This window comes from Hoplias malabaricus, chromosome 2 (genome assembly GCF_029633855.1).
Source record: "Hoplias malabaricus isolate fHopMal1 chromosome 2, fHopMal1.hap1, whole genome shotgun sequence".
NCBI classification, from domain to species: Eukaryota; Metazoa; Chordata; class Actinopteri; order Characiformes; family Erythrinidae; genus Hoplias; species Hoplias malabaricus.
This window is the reverse complement of record NC_089801.1, coordinates 42,832,152-42,853,941: the sequence shown is the minus strand read 5'-3', so window position 1 is coordinate 42,853,941 and position 21,790 is coordinate 42,832,152. Positions and strand designations below refer to the sequence as shown.

General features: G+C 43.5%; 1 protein-coding gene across 1 annotated transcript in view; it reads right to left on the bottom strand.

Moving 5' to 3' along the window:
* Positions 1-21,790, bottom strand: part of tusc3 (tumor suppressor candidate 3) — a 48,921-nt gene that overhangs the window by 19,336 nt on the left and 7,795 nt on the right. Inside the window, exons 2-6 of the mRNA XM_066660019.1 lie at positions 20,728-20,897; positions 18,270-18,387; positions 17,551-17,691; positions 15,700-15,840; positions 11,059-11,148 (exon numbers count right to left, since the gene is read on the bottom strand). Of these exons, the coding sequence (XP_066516116.1) occupies positions 11,059-11,148; positions 15,700-15,840; positions 17,551-17,691; positions 18,270-18,387; positions 20,728-20,897 (660 nt within the window). The remainder of the gene's footprint in view (positions 1-11,058; positions 11,149-15,699; positions 15,841-17,550; positions 17,692-18,269; positions 18,388-20,727; positions 20,898-21,790) is intronic.

Sequence of the window (21,790 nt, the reverse complement as noted above, 5' to 3'; positions counted from 1 at the left end):
ACTCTAAAGGCTGATGGAGGCAATTTCTGATGCGACACCAGGGACTTCACACACACACAACGTATTGTGCTGATGGTATTACAGTGCTGTTGAGGAACTCTTCAGTGTGTGTGTGTGTGTGTGTGTTGGTCTTTTCTGTCCTCTGGCCCTTTTACACTCACTTCAGACTTCCTTCAATGTTATGACATCATCGCCCTTTAGCATCTTCACAACCAGTTACATCACAACCTGCCGGAGAGTCCTCCAATCTCTGGGGCTTCCACTGTGTGTGTGTGTTAACGTGCAGTTCCATTCAATTCCATTTGATTCCTTTAACATAGTTCAATTACATCGGATTCTTTTTGTGTAGTTCAATTGCATTTGATTCTTTGAGTACCGTTCAATTCCACTTGAATCCTTTAGTGTGATTCAAGAACATTGTTCAGAATAATGAAACGTGAGGAGCTCTGTGTAGAGTCCTGGAATACAGAACACCAGAAGTGTTTTGAGAGCCTTGAAGAACCTTTGTCTACAGAAATGACTCTTTGTCTGTTCAAATGATTCATCTGTATGAAGAAAGACCTGCTGTAAATGATTCCTTAATGAATATACTGTACAATTAATATACAAGTTCTATAGCACAACAAAAAGGGATCTGCTGCTGTTTTAGGTTGGAGTTTTTAAAGAACCATCCATCACTATCTAGAACCCTTACTTTAAAGATTACTTTAAAGCCTTTAGCCTGTAATCAGCAGAGATGTGTGTGTGTGTTTATGACACTGGTAAATATAGACTGAGGGAGAGAGACACAGAGAGAGAGAGAGAGAGAGAGAGAGAGAGAAGAATGAGAAGGAAAGATTAAAGGAAGAGAGGAACTGTGAAATGAAATTACAGGAGAGAGGACAGAACCAAGAGAGAAATAATGAATGGAAGTGAGGGAGAGAGAGAGAGAGAGAGAGAGAGAGAGAGAGAGAGAGAGAGAGAAGGCTCTCATTTCTTTTACATCATGAGTGCTAGGAAAGACACAAACTATCAGACACACACAGAGAGTAAAAGAGTGCAAGTTGTCAGTGTGTGTATTCTCTCTCTCTCTCTCTCTCTCTCTCTCTCAATTTCTTTCTTTAAGCAGGAGTCATGGTAAATAAATGTCACCAGCAGCTGTGGCATCCCTAAGTAGAGGAAATGAGCCTCTACACATGGGCGAGAGAGAGAGAGAGTAAGAGAAAGAGAAGAGAAAGAGAACGACAGAGACATAGAAGGAGAACAAAAGTTAAATGTCTGAAACTTCTCTCTCTCCCCTCTCACTGTCTCTTCGTATAAAGGTGACAGTGCCTGCAATGTGCAAAGCCGTGGTCGAGTGAGGCAGGGTTGCCAGCCCCATTTAGAAATCCCCCCCTGTTCAACACAGTCAAAAAAATTTGGAAATCATTCGCCTCTGGGCAGTATGAGAGGGAGGGAGACTTTTTTTTGGGACACTGCAGTCCGAGCTGGCAACCCTTCAGAGCAGCTAACGAGGATGAGGAGGAGGAGGATGGCCTGCAGGGATCAAGAGTGGGTGATGTTCCTCCATGTGGGTCGGTTGCCAGATATTCTGAGGATGCCTGTTCAACACCAAATAACCAAGGTCTTCAAACAGTAACACCAACACTACACACATACACATTAACTGACCAATGGGGAACGGAGGTGTCAGGGTTACCAATAAAATGGCCAGTGAGTGTCCGTAGAAGGAGGGTGTTTCTGGTTAAGTGGCCAGTGAATGTCAGTAAAAGGCGTTTTTTTTTCTGATAAAGTGATCAGAGAGTGTCGCTTGAAGGGGGGACTTTTTACTAGAGTGGCCAGTAAGTAGGAGCAGGAAGGTGGGTGGGTTGGGGGGGTGGGGGGCTTAGCCACTGGCTCTTGTGGAGGAAGAAAAGGGACATTTTCATCAACATAATGAATTCCAAATTAATCATCATCTCTCTCTTCGTCCTGATTGTGTCCCTCATTCTGGGTGACTGTCTTGGCTGTGTTTCTCTCCATGTTTGTGTCCCCCTCCAGGTCTCAAGCATCTGCTGTAATTTCGACTGCCATTAAAAACACAGATTCCTGCTTAAGGCTTTGTTTACATTTATCAGTAGGTGATGGGTCTCCAAATAAAATCTGGAGCCTTCTCCAGCCCAAGTGCTTCACCAGTTTGATACTGCGTCCAATTTGTTTTCCTCTGGTCGCCCTGGGAAAGCCTCTTTAGTAACTCAACAGTTATGCTCCAATGTTCCGAAAAGTCCCTCTTGCTCCATCAAAAACTCCAAACAACAATAACTGACCCAATCCACACACAGCTTCTGTAAACTCACCCACTCACTCCCGCAGGTTTCACAGGTTGAATACACACCATCGGGGGCACTCTCAACAAAGAGTTTTTAAACTACAGTTATGTCTGCAATCACCCTAGCAGCGTCCGTGGACAATGTCCTGTGTTCACTGATGAAGGACAAGAGGATGACAAAAGTAAACAGTGTGGCAACAGCCGGGATATTTTCCTCTGACTTTACATCTACAAGGACTAATGAGGTAGGGGTCTCAGTATGTGACACAGGGTTTAAAAACTCCAGCAGTACTGCTGTGTCTGATCCACCCGTACCAGCGCAACACACTAACACACCACCACCATATATATGTCAGTGTCACTACAACATTGAGAATGATCCACCACCCAAATTATACCTGCTCTGTGGGGGTTCTGACTGTTGAAGAGCAGGGTGAAAGAGGGTAAACAAAAGTATGTAAAGCAACAGGTGGATTACAGTCTGTAACTGTAGAGGAGCTGAGAGAATTCACAGTGAGGGTTTGTATTAACAAAAATATGTTCATGTTAGTGATATCATAACCACAGACTCAGGGGCAGTAGGTGTGGAAACAAAAAAAAAAACCAATGTTTACAAAATCTTGGCGTTCCAGAACATTGCTTGTGGAATCCAAGATACAGAGAGAGAAACGGGGAAGAATCCTAGTGTTTAGCCTCCGTCTGGCCCCGTGGAGCGAAAAGGGAAAACAGTGAAGTGAAGCGAGACTAATGTGGACGAGGTCCTGTGTTGAGGAGAAGACAGAGCACACACAGAGATGGAGGAGAATTCTGGAAAAAAGAGAAAAGTTCCGGAAAATGATTTTTTTTTTCTCCCCCAGCACTTTTAAAGCGGATTAGCGACACACAGAACGGAGCCAGGGCCAAGCAGGAACCAATTAGCCCTCGGCTTTCATCTCCCGGGCTGAGGAGCCGCTCCTCCTCAAAAAAGGAAGAAAGTTGCCGCGGCCCGAGGTCCTGGAGGCCGTTTTTGATCAATTTAATGGGGCCTGAGGTGGCATTTTGGGTCAATCATTATCTCAAACAAAGAAAGCTTACTTCAAATTAAAAGCTGCAAGCTAAGGGATGTTATGGGACGACAAATATTAGAGGCATTGTCTAACTTCTTGGTTGCCTGTTTTTTTTTTTTTTTAACCCCTGCCCCAAACAGCATCAATCAGAGAGACGTAGTCGGTATTTGAACGTTTGAGGCTAAAGTAGCTAACAAATAGTGGAAGACTAAGTAAAAATACTAGCATTCAGTTAAGTGTGTAACCACGGCACTGAACTGGACAAGTGGTTACAGACAATGTCTGAATGAATAAGTTAAGTATGCCCAAAAATTTTTGAGAACACTATACCTCTTGCTATCAGGGAATTTAAGGAGCACCCATTGCAGGAGCCTAAGGTAACCATGACCAATGCCAAGCATTGGCTAGAGGGGTGTAAAGTGCCCTTAAAATCAGGCTGGGTAGCAGTAGAACACTTGTGGGATGAGTGGACACGCAGCAGTACCAGTACTCACTAGGATCTTCTTACTTGTGTCAAATCCTATAAGGAATTTTTCAGACATATAGTCTCAAGGCTTCCTAGATAAGCAGAAGCTGTTTCTGTGGTCAAAGAGGGACAAACTCAGGATAATCTCCCTGGACTTCAGAAGAACTGTAGGACAAAGCCGATGTCCAGAAGCTGTGGTTAATTTTGGAGCAGATGTAATGTGGAGGAAATAACGGAAAGCTTCAAGTCCCAGAGCTGAATGCAATCTCGGCTAAGTGCTGCAGCTTTGCTTCTTAGATACACTCCAGCGCTAGGCATTTATCTCATGACAAATCACCCACAATCCCCCTTCCACCGGGATCCTTTACTTTACGAAGCACTGAAAACACACCAGCCTTGCCGCGGGCCAAAATAACAACCCAGGCCTGAACAAAAGCCTTCCCCAACAAGGGAATAGGCAAGAGTGATGACGCCCAAACGGTTTTGCCAGATTTGCCAGTGGACTGCTTTAAAGACATCCCTGCTTTTCCAAATCCTCCAGCCTAGTGGTCCCTACATTTCTTTGGAGACAGACATGTTCATTACCCGGGTTGCAAACTCAGAAATGGTGGAAAAAAGGCGGAAAAGGCATTCCCGCAAGCCGACAAGAGGAAGGTAATTTCATGCAAATGTAGCATTTAGCTTCAAACGAATGAGGGTAATGTTTTCTTCAAACTCCCCCTCTCTCTCGCTCTCTCTCTCTTTCTTTCTGACTCTCTGTCTCTCCCCTTCTCTCCTTTTCTTTTTTCAATTTCACACTCCAGTGCACAACCATAAATGATGACCACCAAATCTCTCTCTCTCTCGCACACTTCCATGCAGGGACTATTTTCGGTGCCGAGACCCTTTAAGCCAAGAACAATATTTTCCTCTGTAAATAAAATGGGGAAAAAAAGTTTAGGGCCGACAACTAATGACAGCCTGCGAGGTTCTGCGTTGAGAGTAATCAGAAAACAAACTCAGACACATTGAAAACACCCTCGAAGCATATTTGGGAACTTAAGACCAGGCGGCGAGACGGAAAACTTGATTTCCAGGACTCTCAAAACTTCTTAAGGCCTCAATCAAGAAGCAAGAGTGCTGAGACAAACCTAGCATTACCTCACTGTCCAGTGCCTGCCGCAAAGGCAATGTCGTTACTTTAGCTGGAGGATTATGATAAGCATTCATGCTGCCTCAAGACTAGAGCATTGCTGACGATTTGCATCACTGTCTGACCACAGCCGTACCATCAAATGCACAGACAGACTCACACTATGCTGAAGAGAATAGAATTGGTCAAATCGGTTACATTAAGGTACACACTTTCACTTGTGTACATTAGCCTAAGATTGTGTCAAAACACAAAACACCAGCTGTCAGGGTCATAACGTCACCCCTAAATTTGGTATTATCCCTCATTTCTGTGAGAACTGTCTTGCATTCAGCATTCATAAGGTCAAATCTGATGTTGGATAACTCAGATTAAAAACACCACTCTAGTTGACATTGGATATAGCACGATCACTCCAGAAAACACATATCCACTGCTCCACAGCTACATTTCTTCTCTGGTTTCTCCACACTCCGTGGGAGATCTTCCCTTTTGATTTCTACTTGCTTCCCCTCAGTGCTTCTTCCTCATGATCTAACAAAGGTTCTCCTTTTGTGTCCTGGTTCCTCTCTGCGGTTCCACATGTTCTCCGCTGGCAGAAGTGTGAGAGCATCTGGAGTCTGTGCCTGCAGCGTTGTTAAGCGATTTGTTTACGACACTGAGATCAGTGTTTTGGCGGCTGAATAATTCATGACAGCTTCTTCTCGCTCCCTGGCATCAGTGAGGGTTTGAAGAATGGGGGGGAGCCAGGGAACATGGCAACCCACTTGAGTTATGACCATATAGAGTGGTGAGCGAGAACTAACATGTCTCGACTGGGCTGTTTCACCCGCCTGGCTGCTGGGCCTCCGCCTCCCCACCTCGGCCCATGGATGAATCAGTGCTGCCTGAAAGGAGTAAGATGCACAAAGAGCCTGTTTTAAAAATTTATAGCGCATTAGCCGGCACGCTTCTCTCTTAATTGTCGTCCTGCGCAGCGCTCATTTGTTTTCTGCCTCCTTGATTTCTGTGTTGTTTTATTTTCAGTTCTTGCGGATGTAATGGATGTGGAGCTCACTCGCTTTGCTGCGCTTTCAAAAGGAACACCCCACCCGACTTGAGGAAAGCTCTCAGAGTGCTTTCCCAAGTGTGGAGTTTTGGAAAGGCAGGCTATCAAACATAATTCAGATCAACACAAAACCTAGCTGTACACTCCCTTCACATCAGACCAGGAGAACAGCTTAGCAATGTGGGTCTGAAAGGATGTGGAGGTGAAGAAGAACCCTCCCAAAAGTAGGACACACAAAAAAAATAAACGTAAATAGTGGACACAGGAAACCCTGAAGTCACATTAGAGTACACACTGCTGCATTTAAGGTGGAATAGGAAATGAAAGTGATGCACTGCCTTTCCACATCAGATATGCCTCTATTTTGTACCCCAATAAAATCACCAGTTTAAGGTGGAATGAACCATTCAATAAAGCTGCTAACTTCATGGCAAGTTTTACGTTACATGCATTAATCTGAGATTTTAATGTATGCCTGTAGCCAAAGACGGCTATTTAAGGTTGCACAAACACTTCAAATAACCAACTAACCTCAGCCTTTTAAAGTAATCTATTTAAGATGGAATTTGAAATGTTGTGATGGCTGCATTTAATTTCAGCTTGAGATGTTGGCCTCTAGCCTTCAGCCTGGTGAAGTCATCTTTTTTAAGTGGAATGGAGAATTACAGTAAGTATCCAGAGCATAATTGCTGCAGCTTTTAATGTGGAAGAGAAAATGGGCGGAAACTACTGTACGTTAACACAGCAGGTAAAAATGGCCCAAATCTGATTTTTTTTGTTCTGCTGTTCACACTGTCTATATAAATGTCACCTATATCTGGCATCAGTTTGAACAGATCATGCTTCTAAACTGACCCGCATGCACAAAGAACAATGTTTTAGGAGCTGGCCAGAAGGAAATGTCTATCTGTTTCATACAAAGCACTTTTGTTTTTGAATGGGAATGGACTGTGCAGCGCCGTATAAAAAAAACCTCCCTTTTCTTTATTCCATATGAGCTCTATGTTAAAAACAGTATTAATTAAAGACTGTAGAGGATATTAAAAAGTGAATGGATATTTCTTTCACTCCAAGCGCAAATATTCCGCGTCTCTCATGAACTCAAGGACTCCAAAGAAAAGCAGACGAGTGTTGACATGAGTTTAATATCTCCATGATCCACATTTATACATAAAAATAACAATATAAAAGTGATATAGAACTACTCAAAAATAAGCTCCTATGTTTTATAAAAAAGCCTTTATACAAATTTCGAGATTTATTTTCTAATAAATGACAGACAGAAGCCTGCATTAAGGAGTTTCACAAGTTTTTCTTTTCCCAATATTTTTTATAAAATGAAAATGCCTTTACTTGGCCATTTCCACACCCTAAACACCTCAAATTAAAATAAAAACTGCTTTGGACCATTGTCCGGATATCATTCTCAGTGGCCGGAGTGACGTTAAAGTCACATGAATTCCGATCTGGCAATTTGTGCTGTTCACACAGCCACACAAACGTCACATGACGAAACAGATCGGATTTGGGCCACATTTACCTACTGTGTGAACGTAGCCACAGTGGAGTCCAGCCTCTTTGAATTCAGCTCTGCACTCCTATGTTTTCTAGAACTTTCTGAGAACAGCTGGTGCTCATGCACCACCAATAAAAGTCAGGTAGCTGCAGATGGGTGTGAGGCAGATTCTGGAGCCGGAAAAATAGCCCGAAGAAAGAGAGGTAAAGCCAAGAGCAGATGGCCCCGTGGCTCCCTGGTGACCCATCCAGTCTCAGACTTACCACAGATACCACGGTAATGCAGGGAAGCGAAATTTAAAAAAAAAAAGTTCAACATGAGCTGTAATTACAACTCAGAGAAAATAGAGTCCCTAGAGCTATGCTGAGCAAACGGGGAGTTCGTAATAACCCAGATTTCTGCTCCTTAATTTAAATTAGGGGACGGTCACTAAGCAGGCGTCCAGGCCCCGGTGCTGAGAAAAGCTGCAGCAGGTAGACACAAGCCACGCTGGTAAGGGGTTGTCACCAAAATAATAGTTAACAGCTAGCACTGCAGGTCTTGCTTGGGCAAAAGACCAAAATATTAGGGACATAACAACACATATCTCTAGGCCTGATAAAATTATTGGGCTCTGATTGGGCTAAGATTTCATTAAAAATCCTGTAAGGGGTTACTGCAATGTGTACTTTTACGCCTCTCCCATTTCACTCGACCTTAGGAGTGGCACCAGCGATGCACAAGTATAACCCTAGACCAGTGGTCACCAACCTTTTTACGTACAAGATCACCCTTTGAAATCTGAACAATTGAAATATCTACCAGCGTAAATGACAGGTTTAGGCTACTTAAAAACAAAGCTGTGTACGTCCCCATCGCCTCAAATAACATACAATTAAACTGTTTACTTACTTACATTATGTCCAGCTGAGGGTGGGCTGTGGTATTTAGTGCCTGAGGAAACAGGTACTACTGATAACTATCCTACAGCAGCCCTGCGCGTGGCCCACAATTTTGAATGTTTTCATGTTTTTTTCCTGGGATGTGTGTTTTCCTCCAGTGCATTTTACAATCTTAGCTTACTGTTACTTGCTTCAGCATTCCAAAACTGTACATGCTGAGACATTCATTCATTCATTATCTGTAACCGCTTATCCAATTCTGGGTCACAGTGGGTCCAGAGCCTACCTGGAATCATTGGGCGCAAGGTGGGAATACACCCTGGAGGGAGCACCAGTCCTTCACAGGGCAACACAGACACACACACACATTCACACCTACGGACACTTTTGAGTCGCCAATCCACTTACCAACGTGTGTTTTTGGACTGTGGGAGGAAACCGGAGCACCCAGAGGAAACCCACGCGGACACAGGGAGAACACACCACCTCCTCACTGACAGTCATCCAGAGCGGGAATCGAACCCACAACCTCCAGGTCCCTGGAGCTGTGTGACTGCGACACTACCTGCTGGGATTTAGGTTGTGCATGTCTCTTGTTTATACTTCTTTTTGCCTGTTCAAATGCCCTACCTTTTATTTAGGCGGCTGTACTTATGAAAGTACTCTACGGTCGCACATCTCCACGCGGTACCACAACTCCTCAGAACACCAGGATTTAGTGTGACTGTCACTTGTGCTGTCATTTGTAATCCGTATGAAATATTTGTGTAATATCTCCCGTCTTGACCGCACTCGTCATCTTTGCCGTCGTGTTGGCTCAGACAGGGCAGAAACAGAGCTGCAGCACTATTGGTCAGGGACGCGAATTCGCGTGTCAGAATTCATGGACACGAACCCTGTGTGACCGCAGCTTTATGTGTCCCTGTTTAAGTAGCTCGCGAACTACTGCGGATACAGAATGACACAGCTATAGTAACTTAAAGGACACACCTAAAGCAGCCAGGGTTTATCGTGATCGACTTGCATAGACTTGGAGATCGACTGGTTGGTGACTACTGCCCTAGACACTGGGTAGTGAGAGTGACCTGAGGCAAGGCTTCAACCCAGGACCTTAGAGGAGAGCACTAAGTAAAAACCAGGTCTGTTATATCAGCTGACATACATCGTGAAGAGAAAGACAACCTCTAGTAACTCTTCTTTATATTATAAAGCAGTCACTATACTGACACCTACTGACCTGGATGTAAGAGATCCCGGAGATTCTGTACTAAACACCTATTTTAACTTCAGCGTGACTGCTCCCATTTTGGGTGCCCACTCTGGAGCAGAAATTACTTCCTACACATTTTAATTCTACGTCTCATGGGAGTGGCAGAACAGTGAGTTATGTTAGCTGCATAAAATTTTGCAGTTTCGCAAATTTGACGGCTGATAAACTCAAATCTCTTTTCCGAATCCTGGATGAAGATATGTTCCAGCAGTGGGCTGCTGAGATGGGAATCATCTGCGTTGGGATTATGCTCTGGAAGCCTTTTATCCCTTTGTTTATAGTGTATTAATTAAAAGGCCTGGATTTGATTGCGATTTATTGTCTTATTGACCGGACCTCTGACACGCAAGGCTTTCTGGGGGAAGGCAGAAGAACTTGAGAGTGTGTGTGTATGTTGTTAAACTTTTGATACTGCTGACAGACGCTTAAAGGGATGTTCGATATTTACAGGACTTCAGCCACTGGCAGTTTGTCCAGGAATAAAACTTTATCTGGTGCTGCGTTTTATGGCCGTCGACTGTGTTTTCTGCAAGTTCAGAAAAATTCTCCAAAGGAAAAGGGTAGGGGTCATCATCTGCATCTCCCCACGCCAACTGCTGAACACACATTGATAAAGGAATAAAACTAGACAAGAGCAACTCTTAAAAGTGACATTTTATACCCCTTTCCCACAGTAGAACACAGTTCTCAGGTCCTTACAAAACAACTGTGACCTGCTTGGGCAGTTTTAAGAAGTTTCTGTGGTATTTCATGGCCTGGTGGTTAGGGAACTGCACTTGTAATCGGAATGTTGCCACTTCAAGCCCCTCAGGTCATGATGAAGTGCAATGAGCAAGGCACCTCACCCACAACTGCTCTCCGGGCGGCGTGGTTAGGGCATGTGTGCTCACTGCCCCTAGTGTTCACAAGTGTGTGTGTATATGTGTGTTTCACTGCATGGATTGGGTTAAATGCAGAGAAGAGCAAGCACAGTGGCCAATAAAGTGATTCTAAATTCTAATTAAGCAGTTGCTATGGTGTTCCAGTTGGTTGGCAGGGTCAACCAAGTTGTGACTATTCCAGTTTGTTTCTAGAGAGTTGCTAAGCAATCCTGCCATAACTTTTGCACAGACATTGGACGGTAATTCTTATCACTGTTTTCTAGATCACAATCAGAGTTTCTAGCTGAAGGTACACACTCCACATGCCTCCACACACACACATACACACACTTGTCTGCATGCTAAACGCTACTTTGCAGTGATGGAGTGACACATGTTAAGGTGGTGCGTGCATGTGAGTGAAGGTTGGAGAGAGCGCTGTAATGTGAGCTGCAGGGAGTGTGGGTGTGTGAGCGTTTGAGAGATGAAAAACACGCACTGGAGAGTGTCTGAAAGATTGACAGGCGATAAGAACGCTATGCTAGCACTCACCACTTGTCCATTCTGTGGGTTCTTGTGGGCATACGGAGGGCCACGGATGTGGTTCCACATCTGTCCAGAGGTCATCGCAAACACCACACACTGTAGAGGGAAGAGAGGAGGGGGGGGGTCAGTTACTGATACACATTGTGTACTACACTGTAAACACCGATGCTCAGAGTAAATATCCGGATTCAGTTTTTCTAACTTGAAATATTTTGAAAAGCTGAACTCAATTTAACAATTCAGTTATCTTCAATAATTCCTTTTTTTCAGTTTTGATTTGAGTCCTGTTTTTGACTTTATGTAAAAACAGCCCTATATAATACATTTAACTGAACGTAAAAGGTTATAAGTTTATGTCTAACGTGAGACATATCAGCAATATTCAGCAATCTACAGCCAACTTGGCAGAAGGTCTGGGGTTCCCTACTTTTAGTGTCACACAGCTCTAGAGACCTGGGGTTGTTTATTCAAGACAAGCATCAGGTCCATGCCTTGAATTTGGTGTGTTCTGCCACAGTCCAAAAACTGGTAGTTGGACTGGCTGTGCAAAAGTGCCCATAGGTGTGAGTGTGTGGTCCTCTGTGAAGGACTGGCACCCACACTGTAAAAATGTCTGTGAATTTTACAGTGGAAAACTAAATGACTAAAGTAAATGACTGTAAACTCTAAACAGGACGTTTTTGTAGCAGTGAAACCGTAAAAAATTTTTATCAGCCAAATTACAAATTTTTACATCTCCTTACTGTAGAAAAAAAATACATTATTTCACTGTTAAACACACAAACCATTAGGGGCAGTACAACTGTCCAAGTACCGGGAGGAGCTGAGACTCATTAGGGAGCTCCCAGCATGCCTTGCTTCTCCATATTCTCTGTGATTTTCAGTTTCGTTATTTTTTTTCTGTCTTTGAGATTTTTTGATTTTGGGTTGCACTGAGGTGATTCTTTTGTTTTTTTTGTGTTTGTGTTTCTGTGCATGTTATGATGAGAGTGCTAGAGTGTGGCACTCAGATAACGCACATTTCTTTGGTCCTTTTGGCAATATTTCCTTTAAAGGGCTAAATATAGGATGTGGTTTGGCTACATCTAAATATGGCTATATCTCCGTCTCTGTTCTTTCATTCGTCACACTATTTACATGTTGATTTTATGGCAACACAATGTTTCTTTGTTATTTTTATGCAAATATTGTGGCTTTTTACGGTGTATACCTGATTGTTTAAGAGAAAAGTACTTTAAACAAACACTTCTTAAATGTAAAATTTAGGATTGCCAAAAACATGACCATATATTTTATGGTGAAATTCTAGCAAGCACAGCGTAAATTTCACAGATTTTTTTTAATAGTGCAGGTCACAGACAATGAATTAATTAATAAATTTATTAATTAACATTAAGACAGAAGAACTCATACACAATTAGTTTAGACAACATTCAATATTTAGTTAAAATACTTAAAACCAATTAGTTACTTTTGTATGCATTGTACTGAGTACCAAATACATATTTAGACACTTAAAGCGAACGTGTGCATAATTATTACATTTGAGTTTCTGAAATTAAAATATTTTTAATTTCAAATATTATAATATTTGAAATTATAAATTATAATATAATTTAAATATTATACTATTATTCAATTATAAAATATTAATATATATTTTTTTAGTTCTGCAAACGTATTTAGGTTTACAATGTAATATACACAACTAACAAACATTGTACAACACTAGGGTTGTAAACAATAGGTTGGGTTTCTCCATACTGGGGAGTGATTGTCTTTTAGAGCACAGAACTAATGTAAACAGTTGGGAAAGATGAATACATTTATCTCATACACAGCACCTCTACCAGTGCTGGAGAGAGTCTCACAGCACTCAGAATCACAAATGCCCACTGCCTCTTTGTGCCAGGGGAGCAAAAGTCATATACAGATTATCTCACAGATCAAATACAAGCTTCCATAATCGTCTTCTTTCACCCCTGTTTTGTTTTAGTGTGTAAGAGACTACAGACACAAGTATTCCATTGCCTCAATATATTACCCACTTTACAGTATAAGTAATCTGATCATGCTTTCCCTGCGCTATGAGAGTGGAACAGATTCTTGGAGGATAATATTTTATCACATTAACTGTCTGCCTAAATTATTCCTTTGGTTTGGCTTAAAGTTTAATAAAGTAGTTCCCCTTGTCTGAAAGTGTGAGTGATCAGTGAGAGATATCTCTGCGCTGCAGAAAAGCTGAGGCCGAATCCCAAATGTCTCCCTATACCCCACTTAAGGCACAGAATTGCTCATAAAATAAAGGTTTGTGCACTCACATAGTGTGTATGTCAAAATAACTTTTAGCGAGGGATAAAATTCATGTTTCTCTGTCAAATTAGCATCTATTTACTCTCGTTGTGCAGTATTATTTGTTTTATCATCTGGAATGTGCACTATGTAGCTAGTATGGTGCTTTTTTCGGACATGTCCAAAGCTCCTCTGACATAGATGAACAGCTCTCTGTTTACCAATGTGACATGGATAAATGAGTCAGGGATCCATACTTATAACTCTTTAATGTTAGCTTCTAAATGAGACAAAAATATCAACAGAAATAATAGAACTATTTAATCATCAAAGTTTTTACTTGAGTTGTGTGTCTGAGTAATGAGTATGTCACCAATATGGCATCTACCCTACGCAGTAACATCTGCTGCAACCACTGGATAAGACGGTACACTACAGACCTTAATCAAACTGGGGCTATTAATATTATTACCCCCCACTCACATACAAATCCTCCCCCCTCCACACCAATATGAAATCTCAGTTGGAAAACTCATTGGAATTCACTCAAACACAGAGCTGACCTTTCCAACATTAGCGTCCGGGTAATGGCCTCCACTTCTATGTCCAAGACCCTGACGCCACCGCGATATTCATGCTCCTAATAATCAGGACCATTAATATTTCAGAGCGGCCCCCCGCTTCGGCACCGACTGAGGCAGATATTAGTCTCAGTGTCCAGCTCACTGGTGCAGAGCTAAATACATAACAAGCACAGTGGGTCCGCCGCAGGGGTCGTAATGCACGACCACAATTGATGCAACAGGGCAGCGTCAGGCTGCATGAGGAGCACTGGGCGAGGTCAACAGCGCCCCACACTCACTCACAGACCTGTTTACAAACAAATAACTCTCATGAAGTGTGTAAACATGCTTACAGTTTCAAAACGGGCTCTTTAAATACACAAACAAATCAGCCCATTGTGAACTTGTTGCTTTTTGTGATGTCACAGAGCAGTTTAGTCAAGCAGAATACTTATTTAGAAATGCCTTAGTTACAACCATAGCAACCACCTGGACTACCACAGCAACCTCCTAGGCTACCATAGCACCCTCATAGCAAGACCTTAACAACCAGCTGAAATACCATTGCAACCACACAGCAGTACCTTAGCAACCATGAGGAATACCATAACAATCACATAGCAGAACCTTAGCAGCCACCTGGAACCACAGGGAGCTCCCAGCATGCCTTGCTTTTCCATATTTTCTGTAATTTTCAGAGTTGCTTTTTTTCTGTCTTGGAGATTTTTGGTTGCATTGGGGTGATTATTTTGTGTATTCATGTTTGTGTCTGTGTTTCTGTGCATGTTATGATGAGAGAGCTGGAGTGTGGCACTCAGATATCGCACATTTCTTTGGTCCTTTTGGCAACATCTCCTTTTAATGGCTAAATATAGGATGTGTTATGGCTATCTAAATATGGCTATATCTCCGTCTCCATTCTCTCATTCGTCACACTATTTACATGTTGATTTTATGGCAAAACAATGTTTATTTGTTATTTTTATGTAAATACTATGGCATTTTACAGTGTATATCTGTTTTTTACGGTGTATATAATACCATTAGAACCACATAGTCGGTAACCACCTTAGTAACCACCTAGAATGCCATAGCAACCACAAAGCAGTACATTAGCATCCATTTAGAATACTATAAGAACCGCTTAGCAGCACCTTAGCAACAACCTGGGATACCATAGCACCCACAAAGCAGTACCTTAGCAACTACCTTGAATACTATAGCAACCATGTAACAGTATCTTAGCAACCACATGGACTACCATATAGTCCATACTACAGCCATCTGAGACACCTTAGCCAACACTAGACATACCTTTGTAACCACCTAGAACACCTTAGCAACCAGCCACCGTCATAGCAATTGTATAAAAACAGCCTCACATTTTCGTTGAATAGCAACACCTGGCAACCACTTCATCTGTGGCGCTCACCTCTACTTGTTTTTGTGCTGTCACAAACATGTTTAGCTAAATCCATTGCACAGCTCTGTTTTAATGTGAAAAGTGCAGCCAATCAAAAGAGGGGTACTTTGCACATGGCAGACTGAACAATGGCCATAGCTCGGTGACCTGTGTTGTGCACTACAAAGGGAGTAGGGAGTAACTTGAGACTCTAACTAGACTCATGTTGCCATGGTAACAATTATGCTAAACATAATTATGGGTCTGAAGCTCGTAATGGAGGTTTTAATTAGACGTGGGATCGACTAAGCAGTTCAGTCAGATGTAATAACACACAGCCATTGACTGTAATGGAACAGCTGAGAGATCATGGGAAATGTAGTCTCTCACCAGAGCAGCCATGGCCCAGCCGGTCTTGTTGTAGATAAACTCCAAGTTGTTACGGCGCAAGTAGAGCAGACCCCCAACCAGAGATACCAGCAGAGCCAGGGCGATGGTCCCGGAGTAGTTGGGGGGCCGGAAAACCCGGATCTGTGGATAGAACCAAGAGGAGAATGTGTGTCCCGAAGGTACTCTCATACCTGTCTAATTAAAGTGGACACTCTGGAGTAGCTGCAGATGAACCTAAGATCAGTGTAAGCTAGAGGGGAGCGTCAGGCTGTGGAACAGTGGAACTGTGTTCTTTGGAGCGAGTGGTCTGTAACTAATTATCCTACAAAGCCTTCCCAGAAGAGCAGATAAACACATACACACACAGGCTGCTGTAGGGTTCATAGAGTTCAGCTTCATCTTCTCATTACGTCCATTTTCAGCAGCCGCACACGGAGCCAGTGCCTCACAATTACAGGCCAATTACACTGGATTGGACTAATTACTATAATCCAGTGGTAATAAAGATGACAGTTCTCCTGAAACAGAGGCACTCAGCAGGGGGAAAGTGGAGCCGAGAGTAAGCCATGATGTTGTCGTCCAAACACTACGGGTATTTTACATATTCATAATCATTAACAAGAAACCAGGGGGAAAGCCTCACGGTGGACACTGACGTCATCAATGGCTGGCGTGAGAACTTGCAGTAACTCACTGGAAGAAACTGACACTTTTTTAAATGTAATAAATGTAACTAATGCCATTTTAAAAAATCCATAACATCAAAATAATACTCTAAACTAAACTTCTATAACAGCACTGGCTACTATACCCAATAAAATTTAGAAACCCTAGCCAGTTGTCAGCTCAATGTTTCAGCAACATAGATGGCTTCTTAAAACTACAGAGGTTTCACAATCATGGACAGCTACTGGCCACTACATATATAATTTCAGCACCATGGAAAGCTACCCACCCTTATATATATATATATTTCAGAACTTTGGATAGCAGCTAAACACTGCACGTGATTCAGAACCTTGGACAGCTCCTCATCCCTACAAGTATTGCCACACCACCAAAAACCACTCAAACCTAGAGGGTTTCAGCACTATGGAAAGCTTAGAAAAAGTTTCAGCGCCCCAGACAGCTCCTATACCACTATCATCTGTTTTAGCTCCAAAGCTATCCAGACTCCCATGACAGGAAGGTGAGTGAGGGTGGGGAGATGGTGTTTCTAATAAAGTGTCCATTTGGCTCATATATCAGCTGTGGACTCAGACATGTCCGGTCCAGTGTCTGGTCGGTAAACACAGCTATATTTAACTCCGCTGAGGGCTCTAGAGTTTCTCGTCCGGCCGGAAGCGTCCGTCTCACCTCAGCACCTGATCTGATTAACCCAGGACAGTAATGGACACCATTACCCATAATTTCACAGACTGTGGTTGAAACAGTGCAATGTCAGAAGCCTATCAATCCCTGAGAAGCTCTTAGAACAGAAAGCTCCTACCCCTACTCAGTGAGGTTACCTAGAACATCTACAAGGTTCTAGATTGTACACTTCTTGACCAAAACAGCATGTATATTAATGTTATTAATTGATTAGGGCAGGTTAGTAGCTACAGTATTGAAAGATTATGGCCTTCTGTTTACCTCTTAAAGGCCTACCCAATGGGGGAGCTCCATTGGCTTTATCTGCCTAGAAACAGCAAAGAACTCAAATCTGATTGGGCCATTTTCTCTTTGGCTTAGTCAGTGATAGTGGACAGAGCTCCATCACTCCAAAGAAGACAGTTCCACAGCTCAGAGACCCATAGTGGTGGTGTGGTAGTGTGGGATGCACTGGTATGAGTGGATTAGACATGTGTTGACCTGGACGTCTGTGCGGTCGGCGATCCACTTGGCCAGTTGCTCAGAGGCGAAGCCGATCCTCTGAAGATCAAAGGTGTCCGCCCTCTTCGGCTTCCCTTTAGCAGGAAAGTGCATAAACGTTGGAGCTGAGTTCATATTCAACTGGAGAGAGAGAGAGAGAGAGAGAGAGAGAATAAAAAAAGTGAGTAACTGTGTACGCGTTTGTGCACAGAATCACAAATACAGACATGCCTGAGCTCGCAGACACACACATCCACACACACCCCTCTGAGAACTGTATTAATGACCAGCTCCTCACTCACTCTGCATACCCATTAACCTCCTCTCTCTCTCTCTCTGATTTCTCCCTCTTTTTTATCTGTAGTTGTACAGATGTCAGGCATCTCCCTAGCAACAACTTCAGACACAATACTATAGCAACCGTTATGCAACATCCTTGCAACCACCTGAGAGAGTAAGAACTTTCATCAAAACACCCTTGAGTCGTGTGTCTCCCCCTGGTGCCCAGAGGCAGTCTAGCAGGACAAACCCTCCCCGCAGTATGCTCCCGGCAGTCACGCCTTGCAGACTCTGGGAAGGGGTGGTGGGGGAGGGTCATGGTCTCGAAGAAATGTGAAACTCCACCATATCTTTTCAAGCTGAGGCAAAAGCAGAGTCATGAGAGCTCAGCGCGCTCTGAGGAGAACACTGCACTAGAGAGAGGCCGGAAGAGATCATACCTGCTGGAAAACGTCAGCACCCTCATCATAGTCCACAACAGTGAAGAAGAGTTTGTTGGAGAAGGCGGAGGAGTATCGCCATGAGTTTGCCAACACCTGATACTCCTCATTAGCCTGTCTGAGAGAGAGAGAGAGAGAGAGAATTATCTGTTTGTGCAGGGACCAGCTGACATGCTTCTGCTTGTTACTCTGACAACAAACAAACAAGTAAACAAACATAGGGCACGTTCCTGTCAGTGACCGGAGAGTGCTGATCCAGTGTCCATCCCAGTCACAGATCATTCCCAAATATCGGAACACTGCTGTGATGAACTGATGGCATGCAACCAGGTGCTGAGGCTGGAGGAGAACACTGTTCCACAGTTCCACATTCTGACACTGGGGAGCCTTACACACTTTAGGATGATGTGCAGTCGCTCCAGAATGGTTGTAGTTTACAGAGGTGCTCCTCTGTCGTCATGGTAACAGTGATGATGTGTGAATGGGTCAGTAGCCTGTGTGAATGAGTCAGTAACCTGTGTGAATGGGTCAGTAACCAGTGTGAATGAGTCAGTAAGCTGTGTATGGGTCAGTATTTAGTGTGAATGGGTCAGTAACCTGTGTGTATGGGTCAGTATATAGTGTGAATTGGTCAGTAACCAGTGTGAACGAGTCAGTAACCTGTGTGAATGAGTCAGTAACCTGTGTATATGGGTCAGTATCTAGTGTGAATGGGTCAGTAACCAGTGTGAACGAGTCAGTAACCAGTGTGAATGGGTCAGTAACCAGTGTGAATCTGTCAGTAACCAGTGTGAATCTGTCAGTAACCAGTGTGAATGAGTCAGTAACCAGTGTGAATCTGTCAGTAACCTGTGTGAGTGAGTCAGTAACCTGTGTGAGTGGGTCAGTAACCAGTGTGAATCTGTCAGTAACCTGTGTGAGTGAGTCAGTAACCTGTGTGAGTGGGTCAGTAACCTGTGTGAGTGGGTCAGTAACCAGTGTGAATGAGTTAGTAACCTGTGTGAATCTGTCAGTAACCAGTGTGAATCTGTCAGTAACCAGTGTGAATGAGTCAGTAACCAGTGTGAATCTATCAGTAACCAGTGTGAATCTGTCAGTAACCTGTGTGAGTGAGTCAGTAACCTGTGTGAATGGGTCAGTAACCAGTGTGAATGAGTTAGTAACCTGTGTGAATCTGTCAGTAACCAGTATGAATTGGTCAGTAACCAGTGTGAGTGAGTCAGTAACCTGTGTGAATGGGTCAGTAACCAGTGTGAATTGGTCAGTAACCAGTGTGAATCTGTCAGTAACCAGTGTGAGTGAGTCAGTAACCAGTGTGAATGGGTCAGTAACCAGTATGAATTGGTCAGTAACCAGTGTGAGTGAGTCAGTAACCTGAGTGAATTGGTCAGTAACCAGTGTGAATGGGTCAGTAACCAGTGTGAATGGGTCAGTAACCAGTGTGAATTGGTCAGTAACCAGTGTGAGTGAGTCAGTAACCTGAGTGAATTGGTCAGTAACCAGTGTGAATGGGTCAGTAACCAGTGTGAATGGGTCAGTAACCAGTGTGAATGGGTCAGTAACCAGTGTGAATTGGTCAGTAACCAGTATGAATTGGTCAGTAACAGGTGAATGGGCCAGTAACCAGTGTGAATGGGTCAGTAACCCGTGTGAATGGGTCAGTAACCAGTCTGAATGGGTCAGTAACCTGTGTGAGTGAGTCAGTAACCAGTGTGAATGGGTCAGTAACCAGTGTGAGTGAGTCAGTAACCTGTGTGAATTGGTCAGTAACCAGTGTGAATGGGTCAGTAACCAGTGTGAATGGGTCAGTAACCAGTGTGAATTGGTCAGTAACCAGTATGAATTGGTCAGTAACAGGTGAATGGGCCAGTAACCAGTGTGAATGGGTCAGTAACCAGTGTGAGTGAGTCAGTAACCTGTGTGAATTGGTCAGTAACCAGTGTGAATGGGTCAGTAACCAGTGTGAATTGGTCAGTAACCAGTGTGAATTGGTCAGTAACAAGTGTGAATTGGTCAGTAACCAGTATGAATTGGTCAGTAACAGGTGAATGGGCCAGTAACCAGTATAAATGGGTCAATAACCCGTGTGAATGGGTCAGTAACCAGTCTGAATGGGTCAGTAACCAGTGTGAATGAGTCAGTAACCAGTATGAATTGGTCAGTAACAGGTGAATGGGCCAGTAACCGGTGTGAATGTGTGTCGAGGAACATCAGAGTGGTCCAGAAGGCTGAGCGCGAGGACAGAATTTTGTGGGAATGTGCCACATTCCATGTTAAAGCGGTTATACAAATCCAAACAGAATGCCTCTGCTCTCTTGGTTTTGACGGAGGATGATGAAAAAAAAAACAGCATTCTGGAGAAGAGCAAATGTGGAACACGCTTCGGTCCTGTAACCACAGATGCAGGGAGAAAAGGGTGTATAATAATGTGTGTGTGAGTGTGTGTGTGTGTGTGTACCTGCAGACGGAGCACTGCCGCTGCGGTTGCAGAGCAGTGAACATCACAATGACGGAATAATTCCGGGGCGGAGCTTTAACAAAGCGTCGGAATTTGTCCCCGTTCATCCGGATCACAGAGCGACGGGAACTCCATTCCATCATCTGCTCCACCTTCTCCACCAGCAGGTTCTGCACAGAGAGAGAGAGACAGAGAGAGAGAGAGATGAACTATCCCTTTAAATATCACAGAACATGTAATTGGCTCAGGTTCTTTACAGTGGTGGTGAATGGAACCAGACGTCCCCACGTATATTACTACAGAGGACTAAATCTCTCTCTCATTCTATATACTTTATTTCTCCCCACCTTTCATTAACGTCTCTATGTTTACCTTTCTTTTATCTTTTCTCTCATCCCTCCACTTTTTTCATCCCCTTCTCACTCTTCCTTCCATTGCTCTTCATATCTTTTTTCTGCCTCCTCATCACTCTCTTCCTCTGTGAATGTAGCTCCAGGCTTTTCATCAATTACTTCAGCAGTACCCGTCTCTCTCTCTCTCTCTGTGTGTGTGTGTGTGTGTGTCTGTGTGTGTGAGAGAGAGAGAGAGTCTGTTATCTGTTCAGAGGGAAATAAATAAATGTGTGTGTGTGTGCGCAACTTTCAAGATAAACAAGCACAAAATCTGATCGAGGGTTGTTCCAAAATAATCCCTCTAGGGAACGCAGTTCCACTGTTCCAGTGCCCAGTGGTGGGTGTGACATCAGACCCCTGCAGCCAACACAGGGCACTGAGCATGGTGACCGTAGGCTTCGGACAGTAAACAACACGAGGACACAACTCTCTCTCTCTCTCTCTTTCTGTATTTCCTTGTCTTCGTGTCTCCCATCCTTCCACATCCTGAATAGTCTTTTAGCTGAGAGTCAGGTACTTGTCTCATTGTCCAAATGAACAAAAACAAACCATCTGAAAGCAGAGGCAGCAGCTGAAATGATTCAGAGAGAAGCAGGACCTCTATTGGGACACACGAGACGAGAGAGAGAGAAAAGTGGGTTGAAAGACACAAACAGAGACCAGACGAGAGA